General features: G+C 36.0%; 1 protein-coding gene across 4 annotated transcripts; it reads right to left on the minus strand.

The window, feature by feature from the left end:
- Positions 1–819: 819 nt before the first annotated feature.
- Positions 820–24780, minus strand: PLK4 (polo like kinase 4). Of its 4 annotated transcripts, XM_023743159.1 has the most exons (17): positions 24477–24500; positions 23699–23794; positions 23482–23580; positions 20859–20954; positions 20668–20782; positions 13249–14272; positions 12704–12804; positions 10429–10799; positions 9483–9587; positions 9003–9105; positions 7836–7985; positions 6977–7110; positions 6785–6876; positions 6493–6637; positions 4324–4464; positions 2866–2972; positions 1430–1641 (listed from the first exon to the last, which is right to left on the minus strand). In XM_023743159.1, exons 4-17 carry the CDS (start codon positions 20937–20939, stop codon positions 1539–1541), a joined length of 2772 nt encoding a protein of 923 aa, XP_023598927.1. In that variant the 5' UTR covers positions 20940–20954; positions 23482–23580; positions 23699–23794; positions 24477–24500; the 3' UTR covers positions 1430–1538. The 4 variants fall into 4 exon arrangements, with proteins under 4 accessions (XP_004389334.1, XP_023598927.1, XP_023598926.1 ...); XM_004389277.2 differs by lacking the exon at positions 23482–23580 and having other exon boundaries at positions 820–1641; positions 24477–24780; XM_023743158.1 differs by lacking the exon at positions 24477–24500 and having other exon boundaries at positions 23699–23999.
- Positions 24781–26068: the final 1288 nt, after the last annotated feature.

A 26068-nucleotide genomic window follows, 5' to 3' on the forward strand; every position in this document is an offset into this window, starting at 1 on the left:
AATTTTGACTCATAGCAACTCTATAGGACAGAACAGAACTGCCCCATAGGGTTTCCAAGGAGCCGCTGGTGGATTCAAACTGCTAACCTCTTGGTTAGCAGCCAAACTCTTTAACCACTGCGCCACCAGGCCTTTCTTCCCAGGTGCCTCAGGGTGGACTTGAACCTCCAATCTTGCAGCTGGGTTAGCAGTTGAGTGTGTTGTTTACAGGAACACTGAGTTAGATCACTGATGTGTTAAAATGTGTTATTCAAATAGATACTGTGAAATTACTTTCACAATTACCATTTACATTCTAATCAACAGTACTTGAGAATATTCTGCATCTTTGTGGGCACTATTATTATTAATCTCTTTAATAAAGGAAAATTATTCTCGTTTTAATTTTGCATTTCCCCAACTAGTAATGAGGTTGAGCATATTTCTTTTTTATTGACCATACAGATTTCCTCCCTTGTGAATAACCTCTTCATATCTTTTATCTATTTTTCTATTGGGTTGTTTGTTCTTTTAAAATTTAACATTAATTCTGCAATTTATGTTGCAAATATAGTAATTTTTCTTCTCATTGCCTTAGGCAAAAGCCTCCAAAACAATGTTGAATAATTGTGACACTGAGTATTAATAGAAACTTAATAGAAACAGCTTCAATATTCCCGATTATAAAAATCAGTAGAAAACATAAAACAGTCTTTAACATATTTAAGTAGTTTCATTCTATTCCTATTAGAGTTTTTTATTAGGAATGGCTGCCCTACTATCAAATATTTCTTTTTCTTCATGTTAATTAACTGCATTGTTAAGCTCTTCACTGCTAAAATGTGTAAGTATCATTAAATATATAGATATTTCCAGATAAGGGCAGAAAAACAATGTATTTACCATTTGCAAATTTAAATTTTAAAATTTAATTTGTCCTCCTATACACACAGGCAGTAAAATATAAAAATGAGTTTATTAGGGACTTACTTTAAAAAGGAATTAATTAAATAAACCAAAAGATAAAGTAACTTATCACTGCATTTATTTTTTTTTATAAAATGCATTTGCAGAAGTATGTCATGAAAAACTTGTGCTACAAAAATAAATATAAAACAAATATACATTTTTACATATGTTACTTGTAACATAAATACATATTTTACATGTTCAAAAATTCAAAAACTCCAGCATGTTTTGTCCATGATTCTCAACATGTCTGAGAAGTAGGGAAAACCATAAAACCACAGATATACCACACATCATTTATATTTTGCATTTAAAAGACTGGTCAATACAAATATATGAACATAAGTTTGGGGGCATGTTCTAAGAGCAAAGTTAGGTTTCCAATCTATTTTACTCTGTGACCACTACATTTTATAAGTGACTCAGGTTTCATTCTGTTTTGTTCTCTGGTTTAAATACATCTATTATGGTACAGATTAAAATTCTTTTTCATAGAAAGGCTTTCTGAAGCAGTTATTAAATAAAAAGTCACTTTACTTGAAAGCCAATAAAGTTATTTATTAAACATATATATCTAAATGGAGTTTTAATCAACAAAAACTAGGAGTTGGATTAGAAAACATCAGAAGAATGGAAGACAGACATTGTAATTTCTGTTTGATGTATTCTGGTAATTTTTCATTTTCTCCGTACCTAAGTGAAGCAAAAGAAAAATCCATAAACAACTTAATCACTTGGTTCTTACGAGAGTACCAAACGGTACATCATACTTTTCAGTAATTCTTCAATGACAAGAGATACTTCAGAAAAATTAAACAAAATTACTAGAATAGACATCTAAATCAAATTAAGCATACCCAACTTGTTTCCTGTTAAAATAGACACATTTCTAAATGCATTTAAATAATAAAAATAAAATTATATATAAAAACTTGAACTGGCTTTATAATTTCTACGTAAAGCTGAAAATCTAGATTCCTCATTAAATCAAAGGCCCTAATTCTAAAGAAAATACTAAGCTAAACATATTGTGAATACATTTTTATTAAAATGTTAACAATTTTCAAACGACCAGGCCAAATAAAATTTGAACATTTATCCTCAGAACACGAGTTCTACTCATTTTACATTTGCATCCTTCCATTTTGTGGAGCACTTAAAAGAGCTTTTAACAAAGCCTCTCACTAGAAGAACAGTTCTTTAAGTAATTGCACTGCATATATACATATTTAACAAAAGAAGCAATTTCTAGCTACCCACAAATTCGATCTGCCAAGCGTTTCCTCTACAGTGAGCACTTCTCACCAAGTAGCATGCTGGTCTTGCTATCATCAGCATTCTACTTCTCTTACAAAGTTATGGACTCAAATTTGGAAACCAAACTACTGTTTATTCCTGTTGCCAGGTTCCTCATGTTTAGCATGGTGCCTGGCACACATTTTCATATACAATGAATATGTACATTCAAAAAAGTCTTTCAAACATTAATCACTTTATATTAGATCAGGGGATATAGTCTGTTATTTGGGAAAATAATCAGGTTACCTCTGAAAACAAAGATTCCTCATTTCTAAGTTCTTTTAAGTAAACCTTTTAGGCATATTACTTTGAACTTAGAAGTCCATCACCTTGGTAAAGGGGTCATATCCCCAGTCTATTTAGGCTATGGAGTGATAAGACTACATGCAATCTAGCCACTTGGAATGGATGAGCCATACCACTGACCCTGCATGAATGTAGATAGTCAAAATATACATTAAAAAAAGACTACATAAGCTGATAAAAATAACTACATGAAGAATAATATGAACATTGTCAGAATGAAAACAGTAACTTTATTAAATCATTTATTTCAACATATATAGAAAACAAAATTATACCAAAGGACCGAATCTCACCAGCATTTTAAGGACTCACCTAGTTGTTTGCCCATTTGGTGATGTATAACTGATAGAAGACACTCCTGCCCGCACAACCAACTGGGATCCATCATTAAACTGAACCCACACCGCTCCACTAGTTAACTAGAAGAAGAATAAGAATGTAAAATTAAGTATGCAAAATTGCTATATAATAATATGCATGCAAAATCACAGTAGAGGATTTCAGGTTCTTAAAAGGTACCCTTGTTTAACATAGTTTAAAAAAAAAACCCTTCTCAGGTGGCTACAAATTTGGGGCTATGATGATTAGTAGCATTTAGAATATTCATATTCTTTTTCAGATTATTCATTTAATAGCTAGCGCACTATAATATTAAAAATCTTCTGAGTGAATCCTGTTTCCCATTAATTTCCATTAGGACATCTGACTCATCTTTTAGTTTTTTCCCATACTACTTCTTGCCAAGAAGAGATTTAGGAAATAACAGCAACACCTTCTTCAAACAGGATTTCACTCTGTTCTCCATCCTTAGACTACAGAATTTCTCCCAAACCTGAGAACTTTACATCTTAGCCTTTGAAACTGGTTCCCTTAACGCTGATATTTAGAATGTGTCATTCAAAACAAGGAGGCACAGTACAGTGAAAAACACATGGACACTGGAATCAGCAGACTCGGGTTTACATTCAGACTGCCAATTGACCAGACTGTAGGGTTGTGCAAGTCAATCAACTATTATGAGCCGTATTAAAGAAAACAGCATCAACTTTACTGTTATTTGGGGGAATAAATGAGACAATGTATGTGAAAAACATGGTATGTATTCACATCTACATACAATTCTGTAAGTTTCAAACTTGAGGTGGTCTTAACTTGTAAATATAACAAATCCTTTCCTACCAAAATAAGTTACTCTAGTAATATGTATTATAAGTAGTTTTTTAAACTTAAAATGTGCCTGACATTGTTCTCCATTCGTTACAATTAGCCATTATTATGACCTGGACTTTAAACAACAAAAATCACAAAATGAGGACATCTAAGCCCTATCAGAGAAGCCCTGGTGGTACAGTGGCTAAGTGCTCAGCTGCTAACCTAAAGGTGGGCAGTTTGAACCCACAAGCCGTTCTGTGGGAGAAAGATGTAGCCGGTCTGCTTCTGTAAACATTACAGCCTTGGAATGCCTATAGGGCAGTTCTATTCTGTCCTACAGGGTTGCTATGATCCAGAATCGACTTGAAGGCAATGGGGTTGGTATTGGTTTAAGCCCTATCAAGCAATCTGTTATCACCAATATCTAGAATTTTCCAAGTGTGTAAAAAAAAATACGTTAAAATGTTTAATGATATAACCAATATAAACAATGGTGTAAACATTTTCTTGTAAATAGAAATTTTGAAAACAATTTCTATTTTTTGGTAATTGTCTAATTACTGTGGAAAACAAAAGAAATTCATAATGAGAAAATTCACTTTCCTAGAAACTTCTCACCTGTGTAGCCCAACCAACATTTTTCACAAAAACAGATTTCAAAAGCTGTGCCGATTGAGGAAGACAATCTTTTAGGCTACTGGAAGAGATGTTTGTTCTAGAAGCTGTAGCTGTAAGGCCAAGTTCTTCATTTGTAACCATCTACAAATAGTAAAGGATAGAAAGAAATTAATCCTCAGCATTTTTATAAACCAACTTCAGCAAAAGTAGAAAACAATTTTCATTAGCTTAAGGAGTATTTTTTTAAAACAAAAATTTTAAATGTAAAATATAACCACATTATTGAAAACCAGAAAAATAAAGAAAAGAAAAACAGAATCACACAATCAGTTTTCATTTTATTTCTTTCATCTTTTTCCCCCAAGGCATAGTTTTTTCATAGCTGCAATCGCAGTACGTATGTATGTGTGTGAATACACACACACATCTATTTCTTTAAAGTTACATTTTTCTATATTGCTAAATAGTCTTCATTAGCCATCACTACCATGAGTTCTTTCAGTAAAAATATAAACAGTTTATTTAACCATGTGTCTATAACAGATATTTACAAAGTTTATGATGCTTACTAGTTAAAACAATATATTTAGTTTTCTCCCAAAGGGTTAGGTGTCAATGAAATAACATTTAAACTGAGATCTGAACATCTACCCTGAGACCAGAAGAACTAGATGGTTCCCGGCTACCACTACTGACCATTCTAATCAGGGCGACAATCGATGGACCCTGATAGAACGGGAGAAAAATGCAGAACAGAAGTCAAATTCTTAAAAAGTCCACTTAGTGGACCAGTTGAGACTAGAGAACTCCTTGAGACTACTGCCTGGAGATACTCTTAAAACTATGAACCAAAACTATCCCTGAGGGTATCTTTTAGCAAAATAACAGATTGACACATAAAATAACGGATATTACCCTGAGTATGGTGCTTCATTAAACAACCATCTATATGAGAGAAAAAGGTCAACAATTACTCTAAAGCAAAGATGAGAAGCTAAGGTGGCAGGGAAACTACAGAGCACTGGAAATGGAACAACCAGAACACAATTAAAGAGAATGTTGATACCCTGTGAAAAATGTAACTAAAAGCACTGAACAATTTGTGAGAAACTGTCAAATGGGAACCTAATCTGCTGTGTAAATTTTCATCAAAAACATAATAACGTATTATTAAGTAAATAAATAAAACCAGAGGCCTGAAGGATGAGAAAGAATAAGTCATATGAAGTTAACAAATTGGGTAAAAGGGTTCCAGGACAAGTGTATAGCACGTGAAAAGACAGAGTTTGACATGTTCAAAGCAGGGCTTTGAACTGGTTCAGTTATGGCCCACAAAGCAAAACTGGAACAGACCGGAAGTTTTACAATTTGGCAGATTCGGCATGGCACCCAGAAGGGGAAAAATTATGGGTTGAAGCCCTGGAATGGGAGACTCAGAAGAGGCGTAGTGAACCCCTTCAGGAGCCTGATGCATGAGACTGGATTATTAGTAGGACTGTAGAGTGACACACATTCAAAGTGGCCCGCCTGGCCACCATCTTTGAGTGGGGAGCCGCCATCTTTGAGCTGGGCAGTGCTGCTTTGGACTGTGTTCAGAATTTGCAGGGAAGAGATTTGGTTGCTATGCAGTGCATACGCTGTCCATGTTCTCTAAAAAACCAAAAACAAACCCATTGCCATCAAGTTGATTCTGACTCATAGTGACCAAATAGGACACAGTAGAACTGCCCCCTAGGGTTTCCAAGTAGTGGCTGGTGGATATGAACTGCTGACCTTTTGGTTAGCAGCCAAATGCTTAATCACTGCGCCACCAGGACCCCCCTTGTTCTTTAAGAGGGAGATTAAGCTTCTAGCAGGGTTTCCAGCCGTAATTTTTCCCATCCTGGCTATCTTTCCAGTTCACCTAACTTTAAGAATTCAAGTCTGTTCCAGTGACACTTCCTCGGCCATGACTGAACTGGGCAGAACCTGTTCGAAGCCCTGGTTCAAAGAATTAAAAGAAGGCCTTTGAAGTGCAAGTATAGAAAGTGTGGGGTAAAGTGGCTCAGGATGAGGCTGGAAAAGTAGGTAGGTAACAGTAAGGTCGTAGTAAGGAGTTTTAATTTCATATCAAGGGCATTAGGCAATCATTGAAGGTTTACAGTACAAAAGTTTCATATATTTACTTACAGAAGGATTAAGTATTGGTGCCTGTTTTAGAGAAGTAGCACTATTCATGATCATTGTATTCAAAGATGGTGTATCTCTGACTGGGTAATCTGGATCCACAGGAGAAGGTGATAAGCACTTAGGTGAACTAGTACTGCCAGGTTTTCTGAAGGAGAAAGAAATGTTCAAATATGTCCCTTGAAGTTATCAATTCACAGAAAACTAAAAAAAATTTACAACAAAAAACAGCAAGTCTTTTTTTAACATATCCTAAAAAATTCAGCCATATTTTAAAAATTTTTCAAACATTTACCTTCCTATAATTATTGGGAAAAAGGGAGCACTTCCACTTTTATTTTCCTCTTCTGAAATTACAGATTCCAGTGCTAAACAGATACGATGCCCCTATTTCAAAAGAAGAGTGCTTTCCATCATTATTTCACCTGTGTCATTTAAAATCACTATTAATCTGTATGAAAAAATATACTACATGTAGATAACGTACCTCATTAGCATGGTCCATATACACTTTGATTTTCTCTTTCAAGCTATTAACTTCACTTTCACCTTTTAAGGTGTAAGATTTCCCAGTCTTTTCAATCACGTGAATTAAATCTTCTGTTTTGTGTATTTTTGCTCCTAAAACATAAGCAGGAAACTATTCTTTTATCATTTCTTTAAATATTCCTGTATTTATATTCATTATCATACCATTATGGCTCCTAGATGAAGGTACCATTTATATTCATTTATTGACTAATAATAAAATAAGCTTCTCGAAGTATTCAATAAATATAGGCCATCCATTTTTCTTTCCTACATATATCTGGCATTAGTATGACACTTTTTATGACATTTAAAAAAAATCACTGCTCTCATAAAAAAACAAAACAATAGCTTTAAGTGATACGTGCACTGTGTGTGCTGTGTTCCTTAAAGTAGGAAGCTTTACAGATTAAAACGTTAATCATTTGTATAGAATACATTTAGAAAATAAGGTTAATCTTATTCTTTTGCCACATTTATAATTTTCGTAGCTTGGCCTATGTCCATTTGAGTTTCAAATAAGAAGTAGGATATTATTTATTTCGTGTGATTTTATACAATCAATCTGGATGCTATTAAACTGGAGCCAAATTGGGAAAAAGGACTAATATACATACTATAGGATAAATTGTTTTCAGGAAAATATATATAATATACAAATTTTAGTTAATATGATTTGATAAATAGTATACTATACTACATAATATGTAAAGTTACTTATATTACAGACTTGCTACGTTAAATTAAAAAAATAAAACACAACTACTAAATTACAAACTAAAGAGAAAAAAAAAATACCACTCCTAGATGGTACATACCATCATAAAACCAAACCTCAAAATCAGCACCAGGGGAATTCTCCATCAAAATGCATTTAGCATATTTTGTGAAGTAAGTGATTTTGGGAGATTTAGATCTTACAAGCTGTACAAATCTGGAAGCATACTGATATTTTTTCCAGTATTTTTCTAGAGGGACAAATACAAAATATATACATATCTGTTAGCTAATATAAGGAAGAAATTGTTGACTTCACGTATACATTCCATAAAAGTTTAATATTTATTTCTACTTGTCCTCAAACATTCAAATTCATAGGTTTGTAATCCCATTACCAAAATAAAAATATTTTGGAGACACGTCTATTCATTTCGATGAAAACTAAAGACAGCATAATAAAATCCCAAGAAATATATTATTAAAAACATCCAATGACTAGTATCATGATTATTTTAAAAATCTCCTTCTTTGAATCACTGACTGTATCTATAAGTAAGGTAATGATTCCAGGGAAGTTTTAATAGATCTTTACTGAAAAGATTTCTACCTTTTCAGAACCAAATGACTTTTAGGAAAAGAAAAGCAGCTCTTTTTATGTTAGTAAAGCATAGAGTTTTATAGTCCTAATATACAAAAATAAATGTTGCTGTTCCCTGTAACTATGATCATTTACAGTATTTAATATTCTTATCTAACAGATTTGATTTCTAACAGGGTTAGATCAGATACTTTTTTGTTTATTTCTGTAATTTACCTCAGAGAAGTCTTATTATTCAGTACTTATTTCCCCAATCCATAAAACTGAGTTAAAAACTGAGTCAAATCTGGTTAACCACATTACAAATGATCGTTTAGGCAGCACAGCAATGATTGCAAAAGTCAAAAACTAGATACTTCATGTTAAATATTTTAGCATGGTTAAAATTAGTAATTACACAAGTACACAAATTATATCTGTGCTATATGATCAATATTTTAAGAGTTAGTTTTTACTTGAATTAGTGGAAGTATCATCACAACACAAAATATGAATGATAAACACTGGATTAATACAGTACACCACATCTTATCAGACATAAAGTACCTGAATATGACCTGCAGCCTGAACGAAGCCAAGACATTTACAACCTATCATATTCATGTATACACAGCTTATGTCTATAAAAGTGCCTTATCTAAATTTATTCCCTGGAAAGCTTACATACCTGGCAAATTGTCAAAGCTGTACCTACTGACGTTATCAGTAGGTGAGGGTGGTCTATCAGCAAGAGGAAAACCTCTTCCATCCTGTGGATAATAAACAGTGATCTGCCCGAAAAAAATTTAAGAACTCTAATTATACACCATTAAGTTAGAACACTATGTTTCATTATTAAAAAATATGAAGTTTAAGTGTAATATTGAATATTATTTTATTAAAAAATATTGCATATTCATAAAAGTAATTTTTTAGTCATTTTAAACATAAGCCAAAAGTTTAGATTGTTACTAGTTACTATTTTTAAAACTACACTAATTTAAATATGTTTAATATGTTATTTAAGTTTTTGAATTCCAGAGATAATATCGTATCAGGAGAACCGATTTAAAAAACTTTTTTAAGGGTATCATTGTAGAATGAATTGGAATGCTAAATACTTAGGTGATGATTGAAGCTGCAAGATAATGAAGTAGATCCACATTACCGTATTTCCATCACTAGATATTTGAAGAACTTCTTTCACATATTCTTGAGATGTATACTCCTTTAGAAGCTCCACACACACCTCCTCTGAATCAAGTATGCTCACCTAAAAAACAAAACTACCATCAGTAACAGTTCTCTTATTTACTAGAACAGCCCTGGCATACTTAAGAAAAAAGTACTTAACCATGGCAGGCACAAAAATTAAAGTCAGAAATCAAATAGCTGCTTCACCAGGTGCGACAGCCTGGACCAGAGGTCTATCTGAGCACACCTGTGAACCATAAGGAGCAAAGGTAGGACTGGATAATGACAGGTGAAATGATAACTAATGAGCAGAATGAAAGCAGAAGGTAGGGTGGAGAATAAGGACTTTGAAAAGACAACAGCAAGACAAACAAAGCAAGACTGGTGAAACAGAAAACAAAGGACAAACAGGATGAAGATAGAAAATTAAAAAAACAACAAACACCATTCCCAATAAATACACATTTTTTAAAAACTTTAAACTTAATTTTATGCATACTCCCTTCCTTTAAAGTTAATTTTCAGATTAAAAAAATAAAAATTATAGTCTTTAGTTTACGTTTTTGATTTGAGACTAGATTGTTAAGTCAGCAAAAACAAAAGCAAAGGGATAATATTAATTTGGTGATTGGAATTATGAATAAAATATTTAACACTATAGCTAATATTTTAATATATGTATTTTGTTATCAATAATTTAAAATTCAAAACAGTATCAGTTCACCATTCTTAAAGTAGTCAGAGGGAAACAAGAGCTATTTTCCCATACATACCGTTTCTTTTCTCTTTCAATGAGTTCATCATGGTCACACCCCAAAGTATAGGGACATTATAGGGAACAAAACCCACTATGTTTGATACTAAAAACCATATTCTAAACAAAAATGTCATATAATAACTTAAAAAAATAACAGGCATACCACAGCCTTTTTGGTTTTCTGTCTGATTGGCTTTAACCTGTGAGCAGTCAAAGGAGATGTAACACTTCGCAATGTCTGTTTCTGATAACCTGATGGTGGCTCCATAGTCATAGTCTTGCTTTGTTCAGAAAGAGGATCATAGCCAAAAACAGACCCTTGTTGAATTATCTCTGGTTTACTGTGAGGTGCAGGCATGTATTTCATGGGATTCGGCTGTTTTATAGAATGCGCATTATCAGATGCATCAGGGTTCTTTCTGGCTCTTTTATCAGTCCAGGTATTTCTTGATGTGTCCTTCTGCAAATCTGGATGGCCCTGGAAATCTCTGTTTGGACTAATGCCATGATGTTCACCAGGTTCTCTTAAATGAGCTATAATATACATACAATAAAGCAATTTAGTGAATAAAGAGCCAAGTCTAAACAAAACAATGACAAGCTGGTATAATAGTTTTTTTAAGGAACAAAAGAAATCTAGTTTAAAAAAAAAAAAGGAGCTCATAATTTTTCTAACAAATAAGCAGTCTGAGATATAATAAAAGTGACCTTAATAGTGTCATTTTAAACTCATATCTAGAAGGAATACCTTTAATATTCTTAAGACTAAGAAAGAAAGATATAAATATAATATTATTTTTTCAATTAAGGCAAAAACTAGTAACCCTAGGATTAGCTACTAACTCTAAAACAAGCAGTTACCAATGGTCCAACAAAAACAGATTTGAGAGGAATTCCCAAGTAATCATTCTACATGTGAAAAATATGTAAATTTACTATCTTTACGGTAAGGACTGTCTATGCGACCTTTACTTAGGAAATATGCGACTAAAAGCAAAAAGACTGTAACATATGAAATAGCTTTAGTATTATTAATATTTAACATTACAAATCTAATTGTACCCACATTTAAAAAAATTCTTCTTACTAAAATTTAACCAATTGAATTTTACCAATTTATAGTTTATATGATTTAGAGTTCACATGGGAACATCTTTTTTAAAGCTCTTAAAATGATTATGTAATCTAATACAACTTTTCAAATGATAAAATTTGTATTACAGTTTTTTTCCTTAAATGACTTTTTAGTGTTTTTACTCTCATTATGATTAAAAATACTTTATGTCAAAAAGTATACTTTTAAGTTGTAGCAGACTAGATTATTATAAACAAAGATATCTTTCCATCTCAGACACCTCCATGTCACCAAATAAGAGTATCTGTAAACATAACAGAAGGTTAAGTGCAAGATTAATTCCATGGCAGTTTTATAGTTTAAAAAAATAAATTATCAACCCCAACAACTACATATGAAAGATTAATTCCCTTCTGGGCTCCTGAAAATAATACATATTAAAAAGAAAACAAGAACAGACTCTTGAGATGACATAACAACTCTCTGCTTAAATTACAGTCATATTATACAGTCATTGTCTACGAGGTAATACAATACTTAGTAAAAAAAAATGATCTCCTCCTCCCCATATGCTTTTTTATTTTCTCTCCCTTTTTCCCTCATTATTTTTCAGCACACCTTCTGTGAATCTACATGCTCATTAATGAGAAATGTTTAATCTTCAAACTCTATATCCATAAATAAAACGACTTAGATGACAGCTGTTTTAGTAGCAGTATAATTTAGCATATGTGAGGTCCCATTAATAAACCATGATGTCCATATCAGCTTCTACAAGCATCTTTCAATTGTTTATAGGTATTGTGAATAGGTGTTTATTACAGAGAGGATGCAAGAACAGAGTTTAAGAATAAAGCCTGAGTCAGATCGCTTGGGTTGGAATCCTGGCTCATCTGTGCAGCTTGGGCAAATTAAGCTCTGTGTACCAATATGTGGAAACCCTGGTGGCGTAATGGTTAAGTGCTACGGCTGCTAATCAAAAGGCTTGGCAGATCGAATCCACCAGGTGCTCCATGGAAACTCTAAGGGGGCAGTTCTACTCTGTCCTATAGGGTCACTATGAGTCAGAACTGACTCGATGGCAACGGGTTTGGTTTTTTGGTTTTGGTACCAATATTTCCTCATCTGTAAAAATGGGGATAATGATAGTATCTTCCACACGTTTTTTGTGAAAATTTAATAAGTTAATAATATATTTAAGCATTAAGAACAGTGGCTGACTTACAGTAAATATTCAAAATATGTTAATGATTATTGCTATTATATCTTCATTGAAAACACGTTATTTTCTTAAGAAAACTGCAATGCTTGGTAACTGTCCAAGTCACTAATTTTTGACTAAAATACTCTATTAAAAACTCACCATTTAGTTGCATATTCCCAAACCACTGCTGTACCATTTCAGTCTGAGATATCTGGTCTGAAAACGGAAAAGGAGCTTTTCTTGGACAAAGATGATTGGAGCTAAACATGCAAAAAAATAAATTCCCACAAATTAATGAAAAATCATCAGGTAAATTTTAAAAATAAAAATATTAGAAAAGGGAGATTTCTTTCTTCTGATTTAAACAACTGAAAATTCTAGAACACTTGTATGATTAATAGTCAGGCTCAGCTTTTCTTTCTCTCTCTTTACATGTATGCAAGGAAACTTAAAATTTCCAAGTATTACACATGCTGTGAACACATACACGTATGTTTAAAAGAGATTTTCAACCACAATTGAAAATCATCATTTAGATTCTCAGTAAGAAATGGGAATCATAGTTGAGAATTACCTCAGGAGCATCTGAGAGTATTAGAAAAAAGGCATTCATTGCCCTGGTAACTGCCCTTAGTTAAACTTTACATTTGTGCTAACAGAATGTTTGCCAAAAATTAAAACGCTTTCGTTAGAATTATTCTTACAGCGCTTGATCGTTGTCAGGTCTTTCAAAAGATCCAGAAGTATTGGATGTCTTTTCTTTAAAATGAAAAATATTGACATTGCTGTTTGTAGGTGAGTTTCTCTCTTCATTTTCATCTACTCCTGATCTTTTAGATTTTGAAAGCATTTCTGCTGAGTGACATCGTTCCATTGTGTATGTTTTTGCTCGAGATTGACTGTTAGAAGTGTCTGATCTATCAGAGGAGTGGGCTCTACGAAGGTATCGAGAATGTGGCCTTTCTTCTGCATCTTGGATTATTCTCCCCCTTCCACTATTCATAGTTTCTTGTTCTTGATTTCCCCACTGAGTATAAAAACTACTTCCATCTCCTAAAGAAGAAAAATCATTTGAATTTTTATTCTTTGGAAATACAGTCATTTTATTTGGGAGTGGCTGACCAATCAAAAGTCTTCTCCTATCAAATAAACTACCACTTATACTGGTACTGGAAGAAGCTGTAATTGCAGTAGAAATTGTGGCATGTCCACTATCAATTGAGTCTTCTACAGTTCCCAAATCTTTACTTTTTGTTGAAGAATTTCGGGACATAAAAGGATGGTCCAATACTGAAGACAAACTTAATCGATCTGCTGGATTTCTACGAAGTAACTGGTGAATAAGGTCCTTGGCCTCTCTTGACAAAAAAGTCGGCATTTCATAATCTGCCAGTACTACTTTATTTAACGTGTTCTTGACTGTATCAGTGTCAAAAGGTGGTCTCCCGATAAGCAGGGTATAAAACATACAGCCCAAGGACCAAACGTCGGATTCAAGTCCATGTGCACTCCGAGTTGCAATTTCAGGTGAAATGTAATTAGGAGTCCCACATAATGTATAATGCTTTTCATGTGGCATTTTCAACTGAGTCGCCAGACCAAAATCAGCGATCTTGATGTTCATATTCCGTGTTAGTAAGAGGTTAGAAAGTGTGAGGTCCCGATGTAATATACCATGAGAATGAAGATACAACATTCCTGTGATGATCTGGTGCATGAAGTGTCGAGCTGTCACGATACAAAAAATAAAAGTTGCCATTGAAAAAATCTGGGAGATTCAGTACTTAGAATACATGAGGAAACCCAGAGTACACAAGCCAGAGTATTATATCTGAACGCTGGCTTGCAGCTTAGTTTTATCAACCAAAATACTACTCTGGTAATTTCATAATTTTCTCTAATTCCCTTTAATAAGACTAGGATCCTCTCTTAATCTTTCACTTTCTAGCAGATGAATTTTCAATATACAGTCAGGGGAAGTTTAATTCTATTAGCAACTGGAGTGGCTAGGGTAACTAGGGTAACCAGAAATCCACAGCAATTAAGCTAAAGTTTGATGACTCCCAATCCCCCCAAAAAGTAATCATTACCAGTTCTATGTATCCTTTTATACTTTTCTTCCATGTGCTTACATACATTTAAATCTACAGAAATACAATGCAATAAATGCCCTTTAAATATAAAACTCATATGAAAAATATATAGTTGCATAACTTTTTCCTACTTTACAATATTTCTTGGAGCTATTTCTATGTCAGTACACACAGACCATTTTATTTAATTGCTGAACACTTGCATCATTTTTTATATTTTAAGATTACAAAAATATAGCAGTAAACATCCTTGTACATGCTTGTTTTCTAGTACATATGTGTGGGGCGTTGTCTTATGGTATATCAAGAAACAGAATCACTGGATTGAAGGATATGAACATTTAGTATTTTCATACCTTGCCAAATTGCCCTCTAAAAGGCTGTATTTTTCAGGTACGCCCTTATTAACATTAGGTAGTCTCAATTCAATGAGTAAAGAAATGGTACCTCATTATTTTAGTCAGCATTCCATGATTACTACTAATTATGAGCATTTTTTCATGTTTATTGGCCATTTTTACTTTGTTTTCTGTAAACAGTCTCCTCATATTCCCTGTCCATTTTTCTGTTCGATTATCTTTTTCTTTTTATGTACACATTACATGTTTTTAACAATAATCTGCCAGTTATATATCTTGCAAATATTTTCTTCCTATTTTTTGTCTTTTAACTTTGTTGACCATATCTTTTGTCATTTACAATTTTTTAACTTTCATTAAATGAAAATGGTAATTCTTTTCCCTTATAGCTTTCCTAAGATTTATCTTATTTAAGGTGGCCTTTCTACCACACCTTACAGACACTATCTTCTATGTTATCTTCTAATACTTGTGTTACATAGATTTAAATACTGTTTGTGCTTGAGATTCGTAAATTTGAAGTCTAGATCTCTCTTCTGAACTTCATACTCAGAAATGTAACTGCGTACTTGACATCTCCGTTTAGCTGTCTCATACAGCTCAAATTTAACTTGACTTAAGCAGATTCTTAATTTTTAACTCCACCATACCTGCTACCCCAAACCTCCCCAGTTCATTCAATGGCAGTACCACAATCACTCATTTACTCAATCTAGAAACCTAGGTAGTATACTTGATTCCTCCTTTTCCATAGACATCACGTCTATTCCTTCGGCAACTCAATTTTAATTTCAAAATAAATACTGAATCCGATATCTTCTTTTCGTTTGTCCAGCCACTACCCTGGTGCAAGCTACCTTCATTTCTGAGTGATCCTAACAAGTCTTCCTGTTTTCACTGCTCCTCCTATTTTCACATACAGCAAAAATAATCCTCTTAAACATAAATTATACACAATATCATTACTCACAAAAGTTTCCCAAGGCACAGTTAAAACTGAAATCCTTTAAAATAGAGAGCTGCTGGGGCACTGCAGTGTTCTATTTTTTGACCTAGATGGTATTTTAATAACTTATTTTGTTTCTTTATATATGTTATAGTTTACAAAAAAAAAAAAAAAGGTAAAAAGTATATGGGGGAAAAATTCCTTAACATGATCTACTCTAATGCCTATTTATGTCTCTAATCTAGCTCTGTAGCATTCTCCCTTGCTCACTAAGCTCCAGCCACTCTGGTCTTCCTTCAGCTGAGTATGCCACACTTTTTGTGCCTCAAGGCTTCTACACATGCCAAGGACTCGTTCTTTCTCCCCTTTCGCTCCCAGTTTACATGTCACCTCCTCAGAAGCTTTACCTGTTCACACTATCTTATATAGATTTTTCTCAATTATTTCACTCTTTTTCATTTATTTTGTAGCCCTTAGAATGTGCAACTATGTCACTTGTCTACTTATTTTCTGGGAATCTCTCCCACTAACAGAAACTTTAGGAGGGTACAAAGTGAGATACCTGTGTAGATAATAACTTATTCCTAGAACTTGCCATGGTAACTGGCACTTGTTGGTAGTTGCCATAGAGTCAATTCCGACTCATGGTGACCCCATGTGTCAGAGCAGAATTGTGATCCATAGGGTTTTCAAGGCTGTGCCTTTTTTTTTTTTGATTTTATATTGCGATTTTGGAGAAAATTTATATAGCAAATTAGGCTCTCATTTAACAATTTCTATACATATTATTCAGTGACATTAGTTACACTTTTCACATGTGTCAGCATTCTCATTATTTCCATTAACTTAGCTTCCTTGTCCCCCTTACCTTCTCATCGTTGGTACAGGGTAAATGTTAACCATTAGGTCTCACTTAGATAATTCTTTAGAGGAGCATAGTACTCATGGGTGATATTATTTATTTTATGAGCCACTCTGTCTTTTGGCTGATAGGTGACCTCCAGGAATGATTTGAGTTCCAAGTTTAAAGGGTATCCCAGGGTGATAGTTTGTCTCTAATGGTCCAGTAAGTCTGGCCTTTTTTAGGAACTGAGTTTTGTTCTACATCTCTTTCCGGTTCTATCCGGGACCATCTATTATGTCCCAGGTTCGAACAGTCAGTAGTGGTAGCCAGGCACTGTCAGGTCGGTGAGGCCATAGTTCATGTTGACTATTAGTCCTGCAGACTACTATTATCTTTGAGTCTTTGGTTTCCTTATTTCTCTTTTGCTCCAGATGTGTAGAGACTAATAATTGTATCTTGGACAACCACTCACAAAAGCTTAAGACCCCAGAGGCTATTCCTTAAACTAAGATGTAGAACATTACGTTTATGAGCTATGTTATGTTAACTAACCAAGTTGTCCCCCAAGACTATGGTCCAAAGCCCTCAAACACAATAACCCAATCCCAAGAGGTGCTTATGTCTAGGATATATTCATAACTGTGCCCCCTATGTGCTTTATTTTATATATGACTGTATACACAGTGAAGTCCTGGTGGTTCTGTGGTTAAGAGCTTGGCTGCTAACCAAAAGGTCAGCAGTTCAAATCCACCAGCCACTCCGTGGAAACCCTATGGGGCAGTTCTACTCTGTCCTATAGGGTATCTGAGTCAGAATTGATGACTCCACAGCAATGGTTTTTTGGTATATATGCAGCACACACAAACGTGTATATACATTTGCCTAAAGAAACACCTATACATGCACACTTGTATATTCATATGTGCTTACCTATACATATATACATACATATCTACCTATGTAAGCACACACACTTTTTGGTTATTACTGTTGTTGCAAAATTGTATATGTTGTGGCTTTTACTAAAATTGTCTTTTATTCTTGCGTACTTCTTAGTGTCTGTCATTTTTTACCTTGGTCAAGTTGTGCTGACTTCACCCTTATTCAGTACTGCCTCATCCATCACCAAAACTAACAAGTGTCTGCTATCCAAAGGCTGTGACCTTTTGAAAGCAGATTGTCAGGCCTGCCCTCCGATGAGCCTCTGGATGGGTTCGTACCTCCAACCTTTCCACTAGTAGTACAGCGCTTAAGTATTTGCACCACCCAGAGACTCCAACTGGCACTTAAACCAAACAACTAAACCCACTGCCCTTGAGTTGATTCCGACTCATAGCAACCCTATAGGACAGAGTAGAGTTGCCCCACGGGGTTTCCAAGGCTGTAATCGTTACAGAAGCAGACTGCCACATCTTTCTCCTACAAACAGCTGGTGGGTTCGAACCACTAACCTTTTGGTTAGCAGCCGAGTACTTAACCACAGTGCCACCAGGGCTCCTTCAACTGGCACCTAAAACCAAAACCAAACCTGTTGTCATCAAGTTCATTCTGACTCACAGCAACCCTATAGGACAGGGTAGAACTACCCCATAGAGTTTCCAAGGAGTAGCTGGTGGATTCGAACTGCTGACCTTTCGGTTAGCAGTCAAGCTCTTAACCACTGCGCCACCATCTGATAAATAAGTAGACACACTTTTGTACAAAACAACACTAGTTTTATGTTTTCCCAAATAACGCCAACTTGCCAAGCACTATTCATTCAATAGTTTCATCCATGGACTTGAAATGGCTATCTTTATCAAATATGAAATTCCCATTTATACACAGATCAATTTCTGGCCTCTATTCTGTTCCATCATTCTATTACTTATACCTATTTTAATTACTATAGCTTTAAAAATCTGCTGATAGAGTAGGAGCCCTGGTGGAGCAGTGGTTAAGCACTTGGTCGCTAACAGAAAAGAAAAGTTGGCAGTTTGAACCAACAAGCCGCTCCTCAGAAGAAAGACGCAGCAGTTTGCTTCTGTAAACACGAAAAACACCAAAGACCTGTTGCCGTCAAGTTGATTCCGACTCATAGCGACCCTATGAGACACAGCAGAACTGCTTCATAGGGTTTCCAAGGAGCGGCTGGTGGATTCAAACTGCTGACGTTTTGGTTAGCAGCCGATCTCTTAACCACTGAGCCACCAGCAAAGATTACAGCCTTGAAAACCGTATGCAGCAGTCCTACTCTGTCCTATAGGGCTGCTGTAAGTTGGAATCAACTTGATAGCAACAGGTAGTTCCTCTTTTCTCTTTCCATACTTTTTATTTTACATACTGTGTTTATAATCTGGAGCCCTGGTGGTGCAGTGGTTAAGCGCTTGGCTGCTAGCTAAAAGTTTAGCAGTATGAACCCATCAGCTGCTCCACAGACGAAAGATGTGCAATCTGCTTCTGTAAAGATTACAGTCTTGGAAACCCTATGGAGCAGTTCTGCTCAGCCCTATAGGGTCGCTACGAGTTGGAGTCAACTAGACAGCAACAGGGTTTTGTTTTTTTTTTTCAATTCATAATCTACATTCAATTTTGTTTTTCACATAAGGATTCTCCATGCTGTTTCATCATGGTCCTCATCATAATTAGTAATGGCTGCATCAACAGGATATGCCATAATTTACTAATTCTTTTATTCTTAGGTATTTAAATTGTTTCTAATTTTTTGGGATTATAAAGAATTATGAAAAGTGCAGTAATCATCATCAATCATGACTCTGGCTCCCCCCCTCCCCCCAATTTGTATTATTTCTTTACAGTAAATTTTCAACAATGGAATTTTTTAGTCAAAAGCCATGAACGTTTCCATAACTCTTAATATATATGACTAAATTGTTTTCCAAACGAGTTATATAGATTTAAAATGCATATAAAGCCTCACTAGCAACCACCTTTCTTAGCCTACATGCAAGCTCAGTTAGCAGTGCAAGATAACAATAATTTGTGTGACAATGCATGGACATTGTTTGATTTTGCACAAACTGTAAAAAAATTATTTATGAGAAATTGGAGGATTTTGAAACTATATATTTGATATTAAAGAATTATTAGGTGTAATAATGAATTTGTGGATATACTGTTTTTAAAAGTCTTTTTCTTTTCAAAATACATAGTAATATTTACAGATAAAATGATGTCCACGGTTTGCTTCAAAATACTCTGGGCATTCTCTGGGAATAAAAAGGGTATTAAAAAAACAAAACCAAACCCATTGTCATCGAGTCAATTCCAACTCATAGCAACCCTACAGGACAGAGTAAAACTGCCCCACAGGGCTTCCAAGAAGTGGCTGGTAGATTCAAACTGCTGATCTTTTGGTTAGCAGCTGATCTATTAACCACTGTGCCATCAGGGCTCCAAGAAGGGTACTGATAAAATAATTTGACCACAAGTCAATAATTTTGAAAGCTGGGTGATGGGTTCATAGGAGCTCATTATACTACTTTCTCTACTTATATATTTCATATTTTCTGTAATAAATGGCTTTGTTATTTGTACTTGATTTAAAAAGTTCTTCACAGTCATCAAGAGCATCTACAAAGCTTCCTTCTAGATGTGAAAGGATGCACACTAAATTGCTACCAAAGATTTAATTTAACATGTGGTTTTAGGAATAATAGAAGGATAACAAATTTCTCCTCTTACTCTACTTCTGTACTGCTTGAATTGTTTGCAAGAATTAACTGCTTTTGTAATTCTGGGTGGAAAAATCTCCTTTTCTAGCATGAAGTAATAATTGAACAGTTTTCCTAAAGATTACACAATAGTACATTCTTCAAAACTACAATTTAAAGGGCCAAATTTATAACTACCAAAAAAAAAGAAAAAAAGAAAAAACCTACCTTCATTTTCTGAGAAGGGTTTCATTCTGTTCTTTAAATACCTGTTCATTTCTCCATTATGGCACATTTCTAATACCAGGTACACATAATTGCTATCTTCAAAATAGTTATAAAGCTGAAATGTAAAAGGGCATAATAAATTAGACAAAAATTCAGTCTCCCTGGCAACTTCTATAAAGTGTGCACCTTACCTCCAAGATAGAAGGATGTTTCAATTGGCAATGTATTTTCACCTCATTTTGGACTCTCTGTACCATTCCAGCTTTGTACATGGCTTTCTTATCGATCTAAAAATAACAGATGAGGGGTTTAAATATTGATGATAAACTTTAAAAAGTAAAGTGTCAAAAGTCAACTTTGACCATATGTTCCAGTAATTCCACTCCTAAGTATATACTCAAGACTTGAAAGCAAGGACTGAAACAGATACTTGTACATCAATGTTCTTTGCAACATTATTCATAATAGCCAAAAGGTGGAAACAACCCAAGTGTCCATGAACAGATGAACAGATAAATAAAATGTGGTGTGTGTGTATATATATATATACACAGAGAGAGAGAGAGAGAATATTATTCGGCAAAAAAAGAGCAATGAAGTTCTGATACATGCTAAGACATGGATGAATCCTGAAAACATTATACTAAGTGAAATAAGTCAGACACAAAAGGACAAACACTGTATCCCACTTACATGAAATGTCTAGAATAGGCAAATGTATAGAGACAGAAAGATTAGGGGTTAACAGGGGCTGGGATGAGAGGTGTAGAGTTTCTGTTTGGGGTGAAGAAAACGTTTTAGAAATAAATAGTGGTGACGGTTCCACAACACTGAGTATAATTAATGCCACTGAATTATATACTTAAAAACAGTTAAAATGCAATTTTTTAATTATATGTATTTTATCTATCTATTTTTTTAATTAAAAAATCTTACCTGGAATCCCAATGAATAAAACCGGAAAAAAGAAAACTTTGAAGTAGAGGTGGAAGACGTGGGGTCCTACCTGATTAGGTCCTCTGACAACCCCCTCGCCCTTTTCTCACCCTTTCTGATGCTGAAGAGGTTTCGTGGAGCTTAAAGGTTCTACAGAGAAGTTTTAAAAGCACCAATCTACTGAAGCCACTTTACAGATGGGAAGATGAGGTCCCAAGAAATTAGGGACCTGCTCATTATCTTTGTATCTCCAGAACACTTAAGACTATAAAATATGGATGTGGCATCAATGTAGATAACTGATGGGCAGTATCAGGGTATAATTAAAAAAACACGGACTTTGTTGTCAGAGGTGCCTAGTATACCAAGTACTGGATACACCACTTAATAAATGTGTTCTTAGGCAAGTAACTTAACTCCTCTAAGCCTCAGTTAACTAATCTGTAAAATGGAAAGAATACTTCTTTTACAGGATTTTCATCAAGATGAAAGTAATAATACAGTAAAACCTGTGAAAGCCGGAACCTGTGTAAGGCAGAAACCTGCCAGAGAAGGAAAACTAAAATATTTTCCACTAAAATGAACAACAGAAAAGTGGTAAGACTGCACCCTGTCAAAGGTGGAAAACTTGTGAAACCTGGAAAAACAAGGCAGTCCCGTCGAGCTCTGGCTCTCACAGGTTTCACCGTAATTATCATTTTTAAAAAAGTCAACCTTGAAAAGAAAAAATATACTTTAATTTAACTAGATTGCAACTAATGTCACAAAACAATACGTGTATAAATTTGTGAATGAGAAATTAACTTGAGCTGTAAACTTTCATCTAAAGCACAGTAAAAATAAGCAATGAAAACCAAAAAACCCCGTTGTCATCGAGTCGATTCCGACTCATAGTGACCCTATAGAACGGAGTAGAGTTGCCTGATAAGGTTACCAAGGAGCGCCTGGTGGATCTGAACTGCCAACCTTTTGGTTAGCAGCCGAACTCTTAACCACTACACCACCAGGGTTTCCAATAAATAAATAAATAAAATAAAATGTCAGTCTCAAGTACTTTAATCTACTTCTTTATGAGGTCAAGTTATTGTTTATCTTTCCATGCATCCGGTAGTACTTAACAGAGTGGACACTCAGTAAGTTTTCCCAGTGTATTATAATACCCTCTTTCAACTTAAAGAATTTAACAGCACAACTATCCTACCTCTAAGAACAACAACAACAACGAAAAAAACAAATTTAACCGAACTTTAAAACAAAACCTCCTCTCCCTTTCGGACTGGTTTAGACAAATGATTCTCAACTTGCTTATGTTTATGTTACTCCTATTAGACTGACTTCTAAAAATTAAAAATAGTATTTTGGATTAATTCTGTTACCATGTATAGTATAGAACTATGCACAAGTTTATGCTTACTTATTATTCGTTCTTTGTTTCTACCAATTACACCAAGTACAGGCAGTCCCAGGATTACAAACAAGTTCCATTCCTACGTATGTCTTTAAGTCGAATTTGTATGTAGGTTAAAATGCTTAGGTACAGTTCGTATCTAACGTTAGTGAAATGTTTGTCTTGGTATACAGTATATAGTGTACCTTTCTATGCATAAAAAGCATTAAAGAAACACTTTCAGTGACACTAAAACATTTAATATAGAAATAATAACAATAATGTTTTGATGCATATTGAAAAGTAGAACCCATATGTTGTTACTAACCATTGTATGCATCCCTCAAATTTTTAATATAATATGCTTTACAGGGGTTAGGTCATAACTATGGGTTGTACCTAAGTCAGTCGTTCCCAAGCTGGGACTGCCTGTACACATAATTACAACAGACGGCAGGTCAACTTAACATTAATGAAGACAAAACACTTACACACTACATAACTAAATTAATCAAGGTTAAGGCTCTTCTGAGATGTCCTTAAACTCAACTGCTGCACTTGACTGTTCTTCTTTGCCTAAGCAATGAGTTCTTCAAACCATAATAAAAAAAAAAAAGTTGATAGGTAAGGAATTTCTGACATCTCAAACAGCACACATCTTCAGTTACTTGCAAAGTACAGGAGAGTTGTTGATTAATATATTCTTACCATTTTGATTGCAACTTCCAAACCGGTGTGAATGGACTGAGCTCTGTAGACACCAGCAAACGATCCCTTACCGAGCAGATTTCCAACTTTAAAATCCTTAAAAGTTAAAATTAAAGATTATGTGTGATGACTCAGAGGAGTAGAAAGGAAAAAAGATGGGAAGGGGGCTGGGAAAAGATAAAATGGATCGAGAAGGGGAGTCTGACAAAATTCAAGCAGGTATCACACCTCGATAGAACAGGTGCCTGGGGTGGGAAGCATGTTGCCTCCTTGCGGGACTCCCCGAGCCTCTAAGCTGGGCTGAGATAGAACAGATAAATGATCTGGTACCTCAACCTCAGGGCAGCTTCAGCGTCCTCCTCCCACCTCCAGCCAACCCCCAGGCGACGAGGGCCGGGCCAGAATCCCGCCGCAGCGCCCGCCGGAGGTAACCGCCACCCCCTTGGAGAAGGGGGAGACAGCCTCGCCTTTCCCCAGCGCGGCAGCTCCGGCGGGACCACTGACACCAAGCCGCGGGGCTGGGGCCAGAGGGCGAGGCCGCGAGCGACTCACCTGCGCCGCTACCCCCGCGTCCCAGAGGGGAGTGCCGCTCCGCCCCCAGACAGCCGGGCCCGCCCCAAGGGCCAAGGCCGGGCCCCCAGCAGTTGAGACCCACCCAAAGGACCTCGGCGCCCGCCCCGCAGCCGTTAGCGTCGGCCGAACGCCTTCCCGCAGCGGTCTCGAGTCTTGCTACTCCGACTCCCTCCCGCCCGGCGGCAGCCTGGCGAGTTTTTTTTACCTCGATCTTCTCCCCGATGCAGGTCGCCATATTTCCAGGCCCCGGCCTGTGCTCCCCGGATTAGCTCCCTTCACGCAGTCGCTTCGAGGCAGCGCTCCAAGCAGCCAGCCAGTCTTGGCGCCCATCAGGCTCGGCTCTCTAGGCCGCCGCTCCAGGCGACGACGGTACAGCCACCGAAAGGTCTCCCAGACACCTTCCGAGGGCTGGGCAGCGCCTCCGCGCTCCCATTTTGAAAAACTCCCGCCGGTTGCCGCCCAAGCAAGGCTGGCAGTGACGTAATGAGACGGGTAGCTCCGGAGAGGCTGCGCCGGGGGCGCATGCGTGAAAGCTCTGCTGGGCGGCCCGCCGGGGTTTCTAGGCCTCCCGGCCGAGGTTGGGAAGCCGCCGTGCAGCATCGGGCTCCTGCGGGAGCTGTCTGCGGTCCCCTGCTGCGAAGACCCGCAACCAGACTGTTGAAACAGCTCCCTTAGAAATGGGACATTTCAGCTGATGGGCTAGTTACTTCGCAGCCTGAAAAACGACTTCCAATTCAGGAAAGGGTTTAAAGCGATTCTAAAATTTCAAATGTTTATAAACTTGACAGCACAGGGAGGAAACATCCCTACCGTGCTTAAACTGTTTCCGCCTCTGTGCTTTATTCCATTGTTTTTCAGTAACTACAATCAATGCCCTGGTGGCGCAGTGGTTAAGAGCTCGGCTGCTAACCAAAACGCACGCGGTTCCAGTCCACCAGCCTTCCAATCCACCAGCTGCTCCTTGGAAACCCTATGGGACAGTTCTACTCTGTCCTATAGGGTCACTATGAGTCGGAATCCACTCAAGGAGCAACGGGTTTTGCACTTTAAAAGAAGGAGCCTTGGTGGCGCAGTGGTTAAGAGCTGGGCCGCTAACTGAAAGGTCGGTGATTGGAACCAACCAGCCGCTTTGGGAGAAATACGTGGCAGTCTGCTTTTGTAAAGATTTACAGCTTTCGGAACTCCGGGGGGCAGTTCTACTGTGTCCTGTAGGGTTGTCTATGACTCGAAATCGACTGGACAGCAGCGAGTTTGGTTTGGTTTTTGGTACTTAAAAAAATGAACTCGATTCTTTATCTTGGTAAGTTCCTATTAAGTGTAATGTCATTTGTATAACTTACGGTTAAAAGACATCTCACACACATTATGGTAAGTATTGAACAAAAGAGCCCTCCCTAAGGTTAGCATGATCCACTTTTTGCAGATGAGAAATGGTGATGCCTAGGGAGGATATATAACAAACCAATGAGACCTAGTCCACAAACTTAGGTTTTCTCTTTCTAAATCGAAGCTCTTACTTTCTTCATTAATGGATATAACAAGCTGTAAAAAGCTCTGTTCAGAGAAGTCAACTTTTTTTTTTTCATTTCTTGAAAACTTTCCTTAAAGGTTATATGTTATAGTGCTTGAGCAGTTCTCACTGAGGTCTTAGAGTCCAGTCTTCCCATTAGGCTTCCTTTTGTCTTTGACTTTTCAAAAGTTTCTATAATTCATTATTACTGTTTTTTTTTTTAAAAATTTATTTTCCAATAATTTCAAACTTTAGAAAAATCCTAATAATAATAGTATTGCTCTTTA

Source organism: Trichechus manatus, unplaced genomic scaffold (assembly GCF_000243295.1).
Source record: "Trichechus manatus latirostris isolate Lorelei unplaced genomic scaffold, TriManLat1.0 scaffold00239, whole genome shotgun sequence".
Taxonomy (NCBI): Eukaryota; Metazoa; Chordata; class Mammalia; order Sirenia; family Trichechidae; genus Trichechus; species Trichechus manatus.